The 13,747-nt window shown below is 42.5% G+C and overlaps 1 protein-coding gene across 5 annotated transcripts in view; it reads right to left on the bottom strand.

Moving 5' to 3' along the window:
• Positions 1 to 13,747, bottom strand: part of syne1b (spectrin repeat containing, nuclear envelope 1b) — a 147,844-nt gene that overhangs the window by 37,333 nt on the left and 96,764 nt on the right. For all 5 annotated transcript variants that reach the window (XM_054797139.1, XM_054797136.1, XM_054797138.1 and 2 more), the window contains 14 exons: positions 12,574 to 12,675; positions 10,909 to 11,028; positions 10,638 to 10,838; positions 10,394 to 10,567; positions 10,190 to 10,321; positions 9,909 to 10,105; positions 9,701 to 9,833; positions 8,186 to 8,368; positions 7,963 to 8,112; positions 7,718 to 7,894; positions 7,500 to 7,655; positions 7,275 to 7,430; positions 1,465 to 1,635; positions 1,214 to 1,347 (listed from right to left, as the gene is read on the bottom strand). In XM_054797139.1, the coding sequence (XP_054653114.1) occupies positions 1,214 to 1,347; positions 1,465 to 1,635; positions 7,275 to 7,430; positions 7,500 to 7,655; positions 7,718 to 7,894; positions 7,963 to 8,112; positions 8,186 to 8,368; positions 9,701 to 9,833; positions 9,909 to 10,105; positions 10,190 to 10,321; positions 10,394 to 10,567; positions 10,638 to 10,838; positions 10,909 to 11,028; positions 12,574 to 12,675 (2,186 nt within the window). The remainder of the gene's footprint in view (positions 1 to 1,213; positions 1,348 to 1,464; positions 1,636 to 7,274; positions 7,431 to 7,499; positions 7,656 to 7,717; positions 7,895 to 7,962; positions 8,113 to 8,185; positions 8,369 to 9,700; positions 9,834 to 9,908; positions 10,106 to 10,189; positions 10,322 to 10,393; positions 10,568 to 10,637; positions 10,839 to 10,908; positions 11,029 to 12,573; positions 12,676 to 13,747) is intronic.

A 13,747-nucleotide genomic window follows, 5' to 3' on the forward strand; every position in this document is an offset into this window, starting at 1 on the left:
CCTCACAGAACATTGTTGGGGCAGCCCTCCCCTCACTGCAAGACATTTATAAAACTAGAGTCCTACGAAGAACACACAACCTCATCAAGGACAGCACACATCCACAACACTCATTATTCACACTCCTACCGTCAGGCAGACGCTACAGGAGTTTGAAGTCCAGGACCACAAGGCTGGCAAACAGCTTTTACCCACAGGCCATCAGGCTTCTCAACGAAGCACTCGCACACGCCGCACGCAACACACGCACACACTCATAGCACTTTATTTACTTATTTATTTATTTGTATTATTTATCTATATTAATGTCTCTTCTGTTGTTGTTGCTTAATTTATTGGTATTTATGTTTCTTATGTTCTTATTCTTTCTTGTGTTTTCTTTCTTTTCTTGGGAGAATGAGCAGAATAAGAATTTCATTGCATAGTATAACTGCCTGTTTTACTATCCATATGACAATAAAACTCTTGAATCTTGAATCTAGCATGATAAAATGTGAGGGCGATGTTAGCACTTTAGCATCACATAGCTATGCTGGCGTTGCTAACGTTTCACTTCATTCCTGATGATTTTCATCCATGACAGACTTTTGTTGGGTATTATTTGTTGGGTATTATTCCGAAAATGTTGTCCAAAATCAAAATTGTACTTCTGTGGTCTTTGACACTAGAGGTGCTAACTTACAAGCTAGCAAAATGTTTGCATCTTCCATCTCTTTCGTGATGGTGGTTCAAACCCTGACATTTTTTGCAACTTTAGATGCTTATGCAACAATAATGTAGACTATGACATAAAGCGGGCTTCGCTCCACATCTTAAAATGCAGCTCTGCCAACTCAGCAACAGATGTGGGAATGTGGTACGTGTGATTACTTTTCTTTAGCGAATTGGCATGATGGTGAAACCTAGCATGATGTTGCTGATACAGTGTGAGTGTGTTAGCACTTTAGCATCACATAGCTATGGTAGTGTCGCTAATGTTTGCACTCTCCAGTCCCACTCCTGAATGTTATGACGTTTTAAGTATATATGGGATCTACTACGTTGGATGAGTGCAGAGATACAGTATATATGTCAAAAGAAGAAGATAAAGTACAAAATAGCGCTTCTCTGAGACAAACACAGCTCATTGGCTTTAAAGCTAAATTCCACACATTTCCAATACAGTACAATATGGGACCTTTTCGTATTGAACACCCTAATCGGCATCGGACACCTTGCATTGGCTTCCTTGAGGGCGTGATTGAGGGACTCCGACACTGACGGGTGACACTCTTTCAGCAGCTGGTGCGTCACGGCACCGAACCTCCTCAGGCTGCTCTCCTGCTTCTCCAGCTCCTCTTGCAGGACCTGCAGAGAGAAGGTATGGATGAAGATAGGCAACAATCACGCCACAATATAAGACAGTATACCCCCCCCTCCGTCTGGGGGTCTCAAAACCCCCAAAAGTAGCAAGCGTGGACATACCAGCAGACTTTGCACCTGCTGCTGAACAGCCTCCAACGAGCCAGTGAGGAGGCGGAAGCGGGACACGGAGTACCTTCCCTCCATGAGGTGGCCATTAATCTCCTCTGAGGCTCGTTTGTAAAGACTCCACTGATCCACCACCAACGTCAGGCTGATCTTCAGCTGACCGATCTGTGAGTATGCATCGGTTAGTGTGAGCTACCGAATAAACTGGGGGTGTCCAAGGTGAAGCCCACGGCACATCATAGCTATATCATTTAACTAGAAAACCAAAAAAAACAACCCAAAAACACAACAGCAAAAATGGAAAAATCAGCAGTAATTTCATAAAACTGAAGTCAAGCGATTATGAGAAAAAAATAATTTTACTACCATAAAATTTAAATAAAATGAAATATTCAAGAAAAAAGACAGTTAAAAAAAAGTTTTAATATTATGAGAAACATTATTTTTCTCAGCTTTACGCCTCGGAATCAAATAACCCGACACTAATGAACGTTTTTCTGAACCGATTAGACATCCCCAAGATTTAATTCGATAGTAAAAGTAGACTTGACAGACCAATAACAAAGGAGGAGATTGCACAAGCTATTTCCTCACTCCAGTCTGGGAAGTCTCCAGGTCCCGATGGTTTTCCTGCAGAATTTTTTAAGGCTTTTCCCCAATCTCTCTCTGTACAGTTGAGCACTGTGCTGTCCGACTCATTCAGGCGGGGTAAGTTTCCCACTTCATTTTATGAAGCATGTATCACCCTTATTGCCAAAAAAGACAAGGACCCTACAGAGTGCTCATCATATAGGCCAATTTCATTACTAAACGTGGATGCTAAAATTCTGGCCAAAATACTGGCCAAAAGATGGGAGGACATCTTACCCCTGGTTATATCAGATGATCAAACGGGCTTTGTAAAAAATCTATATTCTAATTTCAGTATGCGCCGTTTGTTTGACATCTTGTACCTCCCCTCTGATGGGTCCATGGAGTGTGTGCTATCTTTAGACGCGGAGAAGGCCTTTGACCGTCTAGAGTGGCCATACTTACTTGCGGTCCTACACAAATTTGGCTTCGGTCCAAATTTCATTACCTGGATAAAATGACTCTACTTATGTCCCACTGCTTCCGTCCTCACTAATTCTCAGGTGTCACAACCATTTAATCTTTACCGGGGAACTAGACAAGGGTGTCCTTTAAGCCCCCTATTGTTTGATTTGGCCATAGAACCCCTTGCCATAGCAATTCGCAGCTGTGACAACATATCTGGCATTTGGAGGAATGGAGTACAGCACAAGGTGGCGCTATATGCAGATGACTTATTAAGCTTCATTTCACATCCAGACACCTCTTTACCCGCTTTGCTGCTTCTACTGAAGAATTTTGGTCAGTTTTCAGGATATAAATTAAATCTGAATAAATCTGAAATCTTACCTGTCAACGAGGGGGCGCCGGCATCAGTGTACGCATCATTTTCGTTTAAGATTGTGGAAAATAAATGTACTCATTTGGGCATTACAGTTACAAAAAAGCATAAGAGCATAAGATTCAAAGAAAATTTTTTGAACCTATTAAACCACACGAGGCAGTGTCTGACGCAGTGGTCGCCACTTTCCACTACTTTGGCCGGTCGAATCAACTCCATTAAAATGACCATTCTTCCCAAATTTCTATATTTTTTTCAATCCATCCCAAACTTCATCCCAAAGTCTTTTTTTGATACTTTGGACTCGGTCATATCTTCCTATATTTGGAAGGGTAAGCGTCCTAGGTTGAATAAAATCCATCTTCAAAAACCTAAGCAAGAGGGAGGGATGGCGCTGCCTAATTTTCGCTGTTAATATTGGGCAGCCAATATTCGATGGGTCATATTCTGGTCATACTATCAGTACCGTCCAGACCGGCCTTTATGGGTGGAGATGGAGTTGAATGTGGCTAAAAACGTCTCTATTCCAGCGTTACTTGGATCTGCACTCCCTTTTCCGTCAAGCAAACGTATTGATAATCCGGTGGTCTGGCATACGTTGAGGGTGTGGGCCCAGTTTAGGAGACATTTTGGTTTTGTAGATTTCTGCCTTTTTAGCCCCATTTCAGACAATCACCTTTTCCAACCTTCCTTGCTAGATCTGGGGTTCCGGGAGTGGCGTAGACGAGGCATATTGTGTTTCCGGGACCTGTGTATCGATAATACGTTCATGTCATTCCAGCAATTAACGGAACAACATAATCTTCCAAGGTCCCATCTTTTTCGGTACTTCCAGGTTAGGCACTTTGTTTATAGTCAATTACCAAATTTCCCTGAGATTCCTGGTACGAACATTGTTGATGCACTTCTGGACTTGCAACCATCACGTAAGGGGTTAATTTCTACGGTTTATGTTAAACTGTTGGGCATAAGACAGACCTCTCTGATTAACATCAAAACAGCATGGGAGCACGACCTAAATATGTCTTTGACAGGTGACATGTGGCATACAATCTTTAAAACGATCAATTCAACCTCTATTTGTGCCATAGCTTGCTACAATTTAAAGTTGTACACAGGACTCATATGTCAAAATCCAAACTAGCCCGTATATATCCAGAGGTGGATCCCTGTTGTGACAAGTGTAAGAGGGAGGATGCCACACTTATTCACATGTTCTGGTCTTGTCCTAGTCTGGAGGAGTATTGGAGGGAAGTCTTTCAGACACTTTCTGTAATTAGTAATTTACCCTTGCACCCCAACCCTTCAATAGCACTGTTTGGCACCACAGGTGAACCCGACTTGCGTTTGACCCCCACACGACAACGAAGTCTGTCCTTTGCCTCCCTCTTGGCCAGACGGGCAATTCTGTTAAGGTGGAAGGATGCTGCTCCGCCCACCCACGCTCAGTGGCTGAGAGATGTCATGTCCTGTCTAAATTTGGAGAAAATTCATTACTCAATTTGTAATGCCAAAGAAAAATTCCAAAATGTCTGGGGACCTTTCTTAGTATATTTCCACAACTTTAAATTTACCTGAGCTCCCCAGTAGCTTTCCCGCTCTGGCCTATTTGCTGTCATCCGTTGTTTAACTCACTTATGTATTTGCTTTGGTTGTTTTGCATTTGGTTGTCCTACCAAACTCGGACTTCTGTCTTTTTTGGGTTGTGTGTGGCTTACTTTGTGGGTGTTTTTTGTGTTGGGGTTTTTTGTTTGTGTTGCTGTTTTCTGTTTTCTTTTCTCTCTCTCGTTCTCTGCCTAAACTAGCAGCAAACATTGTGTGTTTTTGTTTTTTACTTTGTCAAAATTCAATAAAAATATTTCTGATCAAAAAAAATCTTATGAGAAACAAAAAAACAAATGAGGTTGCATACAAGGTTAGAATGTTCCAAGAATAAAGTCATCATTACGAGAAGAAAATTTGCAAAAAAAGAAAGTGGAAATAGTTAATAATTATTGAAAAAGCAGAAATGTAAAAAAGCAGCTGTAACATTATGACAATAAGGTTCAAAAAAGAGAAAAAAGAGAAGACAATTCACAAGACAAAAGTTGAAATATTAAAAGTGAAAAAAACAAAACACAACAGCAGAAATGAAAAAAACTATTTTATGAGAATAAAGTCAAAATATGAAGAGAAAAAGAAAAAAGGAACTAAACTTTAAAAAAATACTGTTGCTTTAGTAGCATAGAGTTGAAATATTAAAGAAAAAAGACATTTTTTTAAAGCTGTAATATGTAATATTATGAGAAACATATATAATATATATATATATATAAATATATTATATAATAACATAGCATTTTAGTACCATAAAGTTGAAATATTAAAGAAAAACTGTTATTTTTTCAAAGTCATAATATTATGACAAACAAAATAAAACTGCAATTGCAAAAATGTTGTGTTATAAGGATAAAGTCAAAATATTATGGGAATAAAGTCATAATAGGAGAAGAAACTTTTCAAGAAGAAAGATGAAATAGTTGGAAATTTAAAAAAAAAACAACAGAAATGAAAAAAAGCTGTACTTCTTATTTTTTTTTATGGATTTCTAACAAGAAAACATTTGCAAGAGAATAAACTCGTCACATAAAATATGAAATAAAATAATGTCATTTTAGTTGCATTTTATTACTTATTTCTTAAAAGTTTTAAGATACAAAGTAGAAACTAACAAATTGAACTAGCCTTCTTAGACTGCAAGGTAATTATAGGAGAGGACAGACAGCTACTTCCAGAGGTCTTTAGAAAGGCCACACACACTGACCAATACCTGCTTTTTGAATCAAACCATCCACTACAACATAAACTAGGGGTTATTAGGACCCTCCAACATAGAGCGGAACAAATACCAACTAGTGCTGAGGGAAAGAAAAAGGAGACACAACGTGTCCAGAGAGCGCTCTCAACCTGTGGGTACCCACGGTGGGCTTTTAACAAATGTCAAAAGAAGAGCGTAGGGAAAGAAACCCAAAAGCCCACAGAAGCAAAAAGGAGAGGAGTGGTAGTCCCTTATGTAGCGGGGGTCTCCGAAAAACTCCAGAGGATCTTATGGCAACACAAAATTCCTACCTATTTCAAACCAGTAAATACCCTGAGACAAAAACTAGTGCATCCTAAAGACAAGGCTCCAAACCAAAAACAGAGCAATGTGGTCTATTCCATCCACTGTAAAGATGAGGAATGCAAAGAGCACTACATTGGGGAAACTAAGCAAATGCTCCAAAAAAGGCTTTATCAACATCGCAGGGACAATGCTAGTGGTCCTCAATCAGCAGTACATCTACACCTTAAAGCAACCAATCACTCTTTTCAGGACAGCGAGTTAAAGATTTTGGCCAAAGAAAACTGATGGTTTGAAAGAGGAGTAAAGGAAGCTATTTTTGTCAAACAACAGAACCCATCATTGAATCGGAATGGTGGTTTGAGGTTTAATTTGGACCCTGTGTTCAGCAGGTTACTGAGACCAAAACCCACAGCTCTTAGTCTTGCAAATGAGGTGAAGGCAGGGCCGAGCCAGAACAATAGATGCTAACGAGCCAGTATCAGAGTCGTTCATACCCAACTCAGGGAGCGACACTTCCCTTTTATCGAAGGTGCTAATAGCAGGAGAGGATTATACCACTACTCCGCCCAGGCTTAGTGTAAGGAACCAATAGGAGGAGGGTGTTGGCACACCAATTCCGCCCACTCTGACTGTATTTAAGGCACTTGTTAGTTCACTGACAAAGTTCTTCTTCACAGAAGTACAGATGACGTCTCAAGAAGCCTTTCCCTCAAAATAAAGTTGCAGTTTTTGGAAAATTTGTTTGGAAAAAAGTTATAATGTTACAAGAATAAAGTAAAAATATGATGGGAATAAAGTCACATATGAGAAGACAATTCACGAGACAAAAGTTCAAATAAAAAACAGCATAAGTAAAAAACAGCCGCAATTTTATGAGAATAAAGTTGCAATATTATGAGGAAAAAATAATGTCAATTGAGCAACATAGAGCGGAAATATGTTTTTTGTTGTTTTTTTTTAAGTCAGAATATGATGAGAAACAAAATAAACTTGTCATTTAAGGAAAATAGGTGGGGGAAAGGTTATAATATGATGGGAATGAAGTCAAAATATTGCAGGAATAAAGTGAAACGATTGAAAAAAAAAACCTACAGCAAAAATGGTTGGAAAAGAGCAACGAGTGAAGCTGATATTAATGATACTGTAGTGTTCTTCACATATACAGTATAGGACAAAGCTGAGATGCTGTCTTAGCGTATCTACTGTACCTGTGTTGCTTTGCAAAATACCACACTTTCATTCACTTTTGGACACCCCTGCAAGAAAGAAAACAAAATGTAACGTGCTTACAAGGTGGTCCAGGTTGGCCCAGGTGTGATTGACACCCTGCAGCGTTTCCATGACGATAGCACAAGCCTCATCGGTTTTGTTCTGGACCAGAGCGCAGCCCTGCTCCTCCACTCGCTCCAGTTCCTTCTCTTTGTCCCTCAGCAGCTCCTCCAGCTCCTGAAAGGCGGCTCTGGAGTTTTACAACGAGATCTGTGGGTGACCGCAACACGCACAAGCGACGGCTACCTGGCATTCCTTGAGGGCGCTCTGGACGGACGTCAAGTCCTCAATCCTGTGCTTCCTCTTCAGTCGCTCCTCTTGGGTTCCCATCCAGGTCTTCAGGGCTTGAACGCTGCTCTCATGCTCCAACCACATCTGCAGCAGGCCCTCCAGAAACTGGATCTGCAAGTGCACATTAGACTTTTCACTTTCTGTTTTTTTTCTTTTTTCTTTTCCGTCCTCACCCGCTCGTTGATGCGGCCTTGCAGGACCTGCCAGCGTCGATTCATGACTCCGAGGCGCTCGGCAAAGTCCGTCTTATCGCTGCGCTTGCTCTCCACATCGTGGCCGCTGAGGTGCAGCACAGTCTGGTTGACAAAGTCCACCGTCAGCTGCTTGCAGGTTAGATCCACTCTGAAGCCCTGAGAGGAAAGAACTTGGGCTCACCACCTCTGCCAGGACGGTCCACGACATTCGTTCCAGCACCCACCTTATATTTCTGCAAGTAGTCCTGAATCACATGCGATCCCACCGCACTTTTCAGGTTCTCCTCATCCTCTTCCATGACGTTCTCCATCAGTGCTATCCAGTTAAAGAGCTCTGAGATGGCGTGACGGGAGGCCAGCTTCTCCATTTGGATCTGAGGAACACACAGAAGTCTCTGGACTGGACTCGGTTTTTAAGAGGACAAACAGTATCCAAGTGTCTGCTACCTGATGCAGCTTCTCCTGCACCACCGGCATGCGCGTGAACAGCTCGCTCCACTGATTGTCGATGCGAGCCAGGTCGGACCGCAGAGACACCGTGTCCGCTTTCTTCAGCCGCAGCAGCTGGTTGCCCTCCGACACCACGGAGCTCTTCAGGCTGGATTTGCTCTCGGCCTCCTTGGAAAACTCCTGAGACGGAGAAGAATCAAAGGTTCCTTTTTTCTTCTCCCTCATTGGAGACAAGAGGCCCTCAAACGCTTCCTTCCCCCCGTGATACCAACCCCGACACGCTCCCGCGTATACGCCCACCACTTTGTAAACACAAAAAAGGCAGGCTTTGCTACACATCTTAAAATACACCGTGCGGCTCTAGCTGTCAGCTACAGACATGGGAGCTTAACGTTTCATTAGCAAATAAGCTAGCCTAGCATGATGTTAAATGTGAGTGGAATGTTAGCATCACATAGCCATGGTAGTGGTGCTAACATTTGACTTAATTTGTGATGAGATTCGTATTTTACTTTAAGAGCTTACATTGCCCAACAGTTTGCCTGAATTCCAAATGGTACGCCCTCAGCGGTTTTTAACGCTAGAGGTTCCAACTGTGTGTATGCTAGCAACGTTTTATATCTCCTGAAGATGTGTGATGTATGTTTAGGTTTCACATGACGTAGCTTGAGACGGTGCTTTGAACTGGGACATCTTGTGCAACTTTAAAGGCTTGTTTAACTACAGCAATCACAATGACATCTTAAAGTAAAGCGCTGCCAAATATCAGTCTGTCAGCTCCAGACATGGGAGCTGTAAGATTAGTAGTTTTAGCAAACAGACTAACCTAGCATGATGTTGCTGTTAAATGTGGGTGTAATGTTAGCCTTTAGCATCATATAGCTATGCAAATTGTGCTAACGTTTGACGTCTTTCGTGATGGGGTTTTGTCCTTACAAAAGACTTAAGCGATGTATATATCCCAAAGTATTTGACATGAAGAGATTCCAACTGCGTTTTTTCTTTTGCAAGCTAGCACCATTTTATGTCTTTGAAGCTCGCCTTGTGACGCATGTTGAGGTTTCGTGGGATGTATGTCGCAACGCAGTTTGAATTTGCGCATTTTGTGTGACTTTAGAGGCTTATTTAAGAATAATGCACACCAATGACGTAAAGCAGGCTTCTCTACACATCTTAAAGTAAAGCTCTGCCAATGATCCGTCAGTCAGCTACAGATGTGGGAGCTGTAAGTTTGATTATTTCGTTTTTCTTCGGCAAATAAACTAGCCTAGCATGATGTTAAATGTGAGTGTAATGTTAGCACTTTAGCATCACATAGCTATGCTAATGTTGCTAACATCCGTGTTGCTATGTTGTATGTGATATGTGGCATCTACAGTGTACAGTCAAACAGTCCGTTTTTTTTGTATATTCCCAGGTTTGCGTCAAACATTTTCGCTAAACAAACTAGTCCCTTTGCCCAGCACCTTTAAATGTGTCAATACGACACAACGTGATCATCTGTGTCCTCACCAGAAAAGCGCACAGGTGGTCTCGGATGGTTTCCAGCTCCTGTGGAACCAAGACGGCCTGCGTGTTCCAGTACTCCAGACGCTCCAGAGCAGATTGCAGCCATTGGCTCAGCTCCCCGCACTGCCTCTGATACCTGCACAGAAAGGAAAATCAGCGTGACTTTGCTCCGCATGGGACGCGGTTCAGAGACTTGGGTGAGGTTCCTCGCCTGGTCCAATGTTTGAGGATGGCCTCCAGGCGCTGCAGCTCCTTGTTGACCTTGCCGGTGTTTTCCAGCCAGTGTTCTCCCAGGACTGCCAGTTGATTCTCCAGAGCAGGACAGCACACCGACTGCAGGAGGTGTTTGCCTTCGCCCAGGACCTGGTGCAGCTTGTGTTGGTGCTCCATCAGCTTCCCCTTCAGACCCTTGGGACATGGTGGAGGAGGAGGAGGAGCAGCTACAGTGACGCCGTCGCTGATGCTGGAGCAGTCATCCCGTCATCACCATACCTGATACAGCGAGATGCGGTCCATCAGCTTCTCCTCCGTCTCCTCCACCAGTGCGACTGCTGGAATGTTTTCCTCCACGGCCTCCAGCTGGCGATCCAGGTTTTGGTAATCCTGAAGCAAGCGGCGCCAAGCCTGACAAACAGAACAAAAAAGCTAAAATCCAGAAGTGTTTGTCCCATTTTGATGGGCGGGGTCTTGTCTCACCTCCAGGATGCCCTCCAGCTCCACACCTTTACTGTGAGCCTGCTTGAGGACTCCCTGGGCCTGGTTGAGTGTTTCCTCCAGTACTTGTCTCTCTCTGGGAAGCATCAAGCTGCTAATTTTCCTGTAGTAAGTCTCGGTTAAAATCATATGTGACTCCAGACCCTGGAAGAACTCCTGCAAGACACCAAAGCGCACATGAGCGGGACTACTCACTCAACACGCCGCCCATGAAAGAGGAGAGGACCTTATGTTTGTCCAGGTGGTTCTGGACTTCCTCCGCCGAGCTGGCGATGATCCTCTGATGGGCAGCCATCTTGCTCGCGGCCGTGTCCACCAGGTCGGTGAGGTCCTGCAGGGCGCGCTCGTACTGCTGCTTGAGAGCCATGTTCTGGTTCAGCCCGCTGCGACGGGACACCACGGTCATCACCAGCTCCTCGTAGGCGACCTGAGGGCAACATTTGACACGTTGCCAACATTCAAACAGGATTAGACAACCAACTGAGCCTGCTTCTCACCTGAACTTTGAGTATTTTGTCTGCCGATATCGAATCTGCTTGCAGCACCGCTCCCCTGCTTTTCAGCTCCGTGATCTTCTGCTCAAATTCTTTCAGGCTGTCCTCGGTGCTGGAGATGACCTGGGAGAAAGACAGGGAGTGACAGAGCCGTACAACTCCTGACCCCGTGGGAATGAGTGCCTTATTTTCCCGAGTGTAAGTCGCACTTGCTTCCTCGGCACTAATCAAAATAACCGAGGAAATTAGCAACGCTGCGGACCGCAGGAAGCTCGCAGAGACAGTAGTCATGGATTTCACAGAAGCACTCCATACAGTTGATCACGATATCCTAATTAAGGCATGGAATCAGAGGGTTAGCTTTCAATTGGGTAAAAAGCTACTTAGCAAACAGGAAGCAATATGTGACGCGAGGTGAACGTACATCTGTGAGCTTAAATATATCATTTGGCGTACCCCAGGGGTCGATACCGGGTCCAAACCTCTTCACACTATTTACAGTGGTGTGAATCCTTTCTTTCTTATCTTTTTGCACATTTGTTACACTTAAATGTTGAACTGTTTCAGATCATCGAGCAAATGCTCCCAAATGAGAGGGGAAAAACTAATCAACAGTCCTTCTTACCGCTTGCCTCCACAATCTGCAGTTCAATCTCTTTTTGTTGAAGTACATATAAAACAGTTCTCGGTTATCTGTACCATGTCGGTCTTGACGAGCAGAAAGTCATCGGTATCGGTTTGAAAAAAAAAAAAAAGATACCGCGCATCTCAAATTGTGACATTTATCAAACAGCTGGGTTTGTATTGTATTCATATGCTTTAAAAATGTGCCTTATTTCAGCTTGTGTAGCTTTAGTTGGTGCCCTTGTCGGTGTAAACATTGCCCCCCCTCCCTCTTGTGAATTTAATGTTGTTTGCAGTGGCCCCGTGATGCTAAAAAAATGACAATAGCTCCATCACAAATACCGCTAAATGCTTCGTACACGTATGTGTCGTTTTTTTTCCAAAGTGTGGCCCGCAGCTGTTTTTTTTTATTGGATGGAATACATAACTTACTAACAAAACCAAAAAAACAGCAAAAATGACAAATTCAGTTGTCATTTCACACGAATAAACTCAAATTATGAAGAGAAAAAAGTTGTAATCTAACAAGAAAAGGTTGTAATTTGATGAGAATAATGGAATATTGGGAGGAAAACTATCATACAGTGGAAATATGCAAAACAAACACGAGTCAAGTTACAATGTCACGAAAATATTATGGAACAAAATCATAAATACGAGAAGAATGTTGAAATAGCCAAAATGGTCAAAACAGCTGCAATTTTACGAGAATAAAGTCAAAATATTAACAAAAAATGTCGTATTCTAATGAGAAGACAATTTTAGGAAAAAAATGTCATTTTAGTAGCATAAAGTTAGAATATTATGGGAAGAAAATTTACAAATATTATTTAAGAAGAAGGTAAGAAATATTTGGGAAAAAAAGAGGAAAAATGGTCGGAAAAAAAGACCAAATTTCATAATAATACACGTTTTCACTTTATTTTTTGCTTTACAAAATAGCAAAATGCCTTGCATCCTTTCATTTTTTAGCTTTTGGCCCTCGCTGGAAAATTTTTTGGACACCCCTGCTCGTCATGATGCCACTTATTCTCGTGTATTTACCTGCAGCTGCTCTGAGGGCGGCCTATCCACGGCTCCTGCTAGCACCTGCAGGACCTGACACTTGGTCTGCGTTAACGAGGTCTGGAGAAGCTGCAATTCGGTCTGCGTTCAACAAAAAGACATTTTCATTTGTGCTCAACAGGACAAATTAATGCAATGCAGCACCAATGCGCCAGTCCATCCATTAACCACCACGTCTCCGAAATTCGCAGAGTGTGTGGGGCTTCAAGTAGGTCAAAAAAACATCAGAATTAACTGCTGTGGCTGTAGGCAGCCACTGGAGGATGGCTAGATTAGATGTATCACTAGTACAGAAGTGTTCCAAGTAATAGCAGTCCAATGTGAGGAACCACATTAAGCCAGGGTTTTAGTATATGTTTTATTGCTACATAGCCAACAAGTTACCAGGAGGTGCAGTAGATTCCAACAAGACCCAGCATTCATGATATACACACTCTTAAGGCTGTGCAATTGGGCAATTGGTTGAAAGGGGTGTGTTCAAAAAATAGCAGTGTGGCATTCAATCGGTGAGGTCATCAATTTTGTGAAAAAGCGGTTTAAATCAGGTGGCTCCTATTTAAGGATGAAGCCAGCACCTGTTGAACATGCATTTCTTTTTGAAAGCCTGAGGAAAATGAGTCATTCAATACATTGTTCAAAGGAACATCGTACCTGGATTAAAAAACTTAGAAAAAATGTGCAAGAAATTGTAGGCTGTTCATCTTAAATCATCTCTAATGCCTGAAAATGGAGAGCAAAGCCAGAGACACGTGGCAGAAAATGAAAGACAACCATCAAAATGGATGGATGCATAACCAGAATGGCAAAAGCTCAGCCAACAGTCAGCTCCAGGATGATCGAAGACAGTCTGGAGTTACCTGGAAGTACTGTGACAGCAAGAAGACGTCTTTGTGAAGCTAATCTATTTACAAGAATCCCCCGTAAAGTCCCTCTGCTAAAAAAAGGCGTGTGCAGAAGAGGTTACAATTTGCCAAAGACCACATCCACTAGCCTGAAGAGAAATGGAAGAACATGTTGTGGAATGATGAGCGTAAAATTGTTCTTTTTGGGTCCAAGGGCCGCAGACAGTTTGTGAGATGACCCCCAAACTCTGAATTCAAGCCACAGTACACAGTGAAGACAGTGAAGCTTGGTGGTGCAAGCATGATGCTAT

Source organism: Dunckerocampus dactyliophorus, chromosome 13 (assembly GCF_027744805.1).
Source record: "Dunckerocampus dactyliophorus isolate RoL2022-P2 chromosome 13, RoL_Ddac_1.1, whole genome shotgun sequence".
Taxonomy (NCBI): Eukaryota; Metazoa; Chordata; class Actinopteri; order Syngnathiformes; family Syngnathidae; genus Dunckerocampus; species Dunckerocampus dactyliophorus.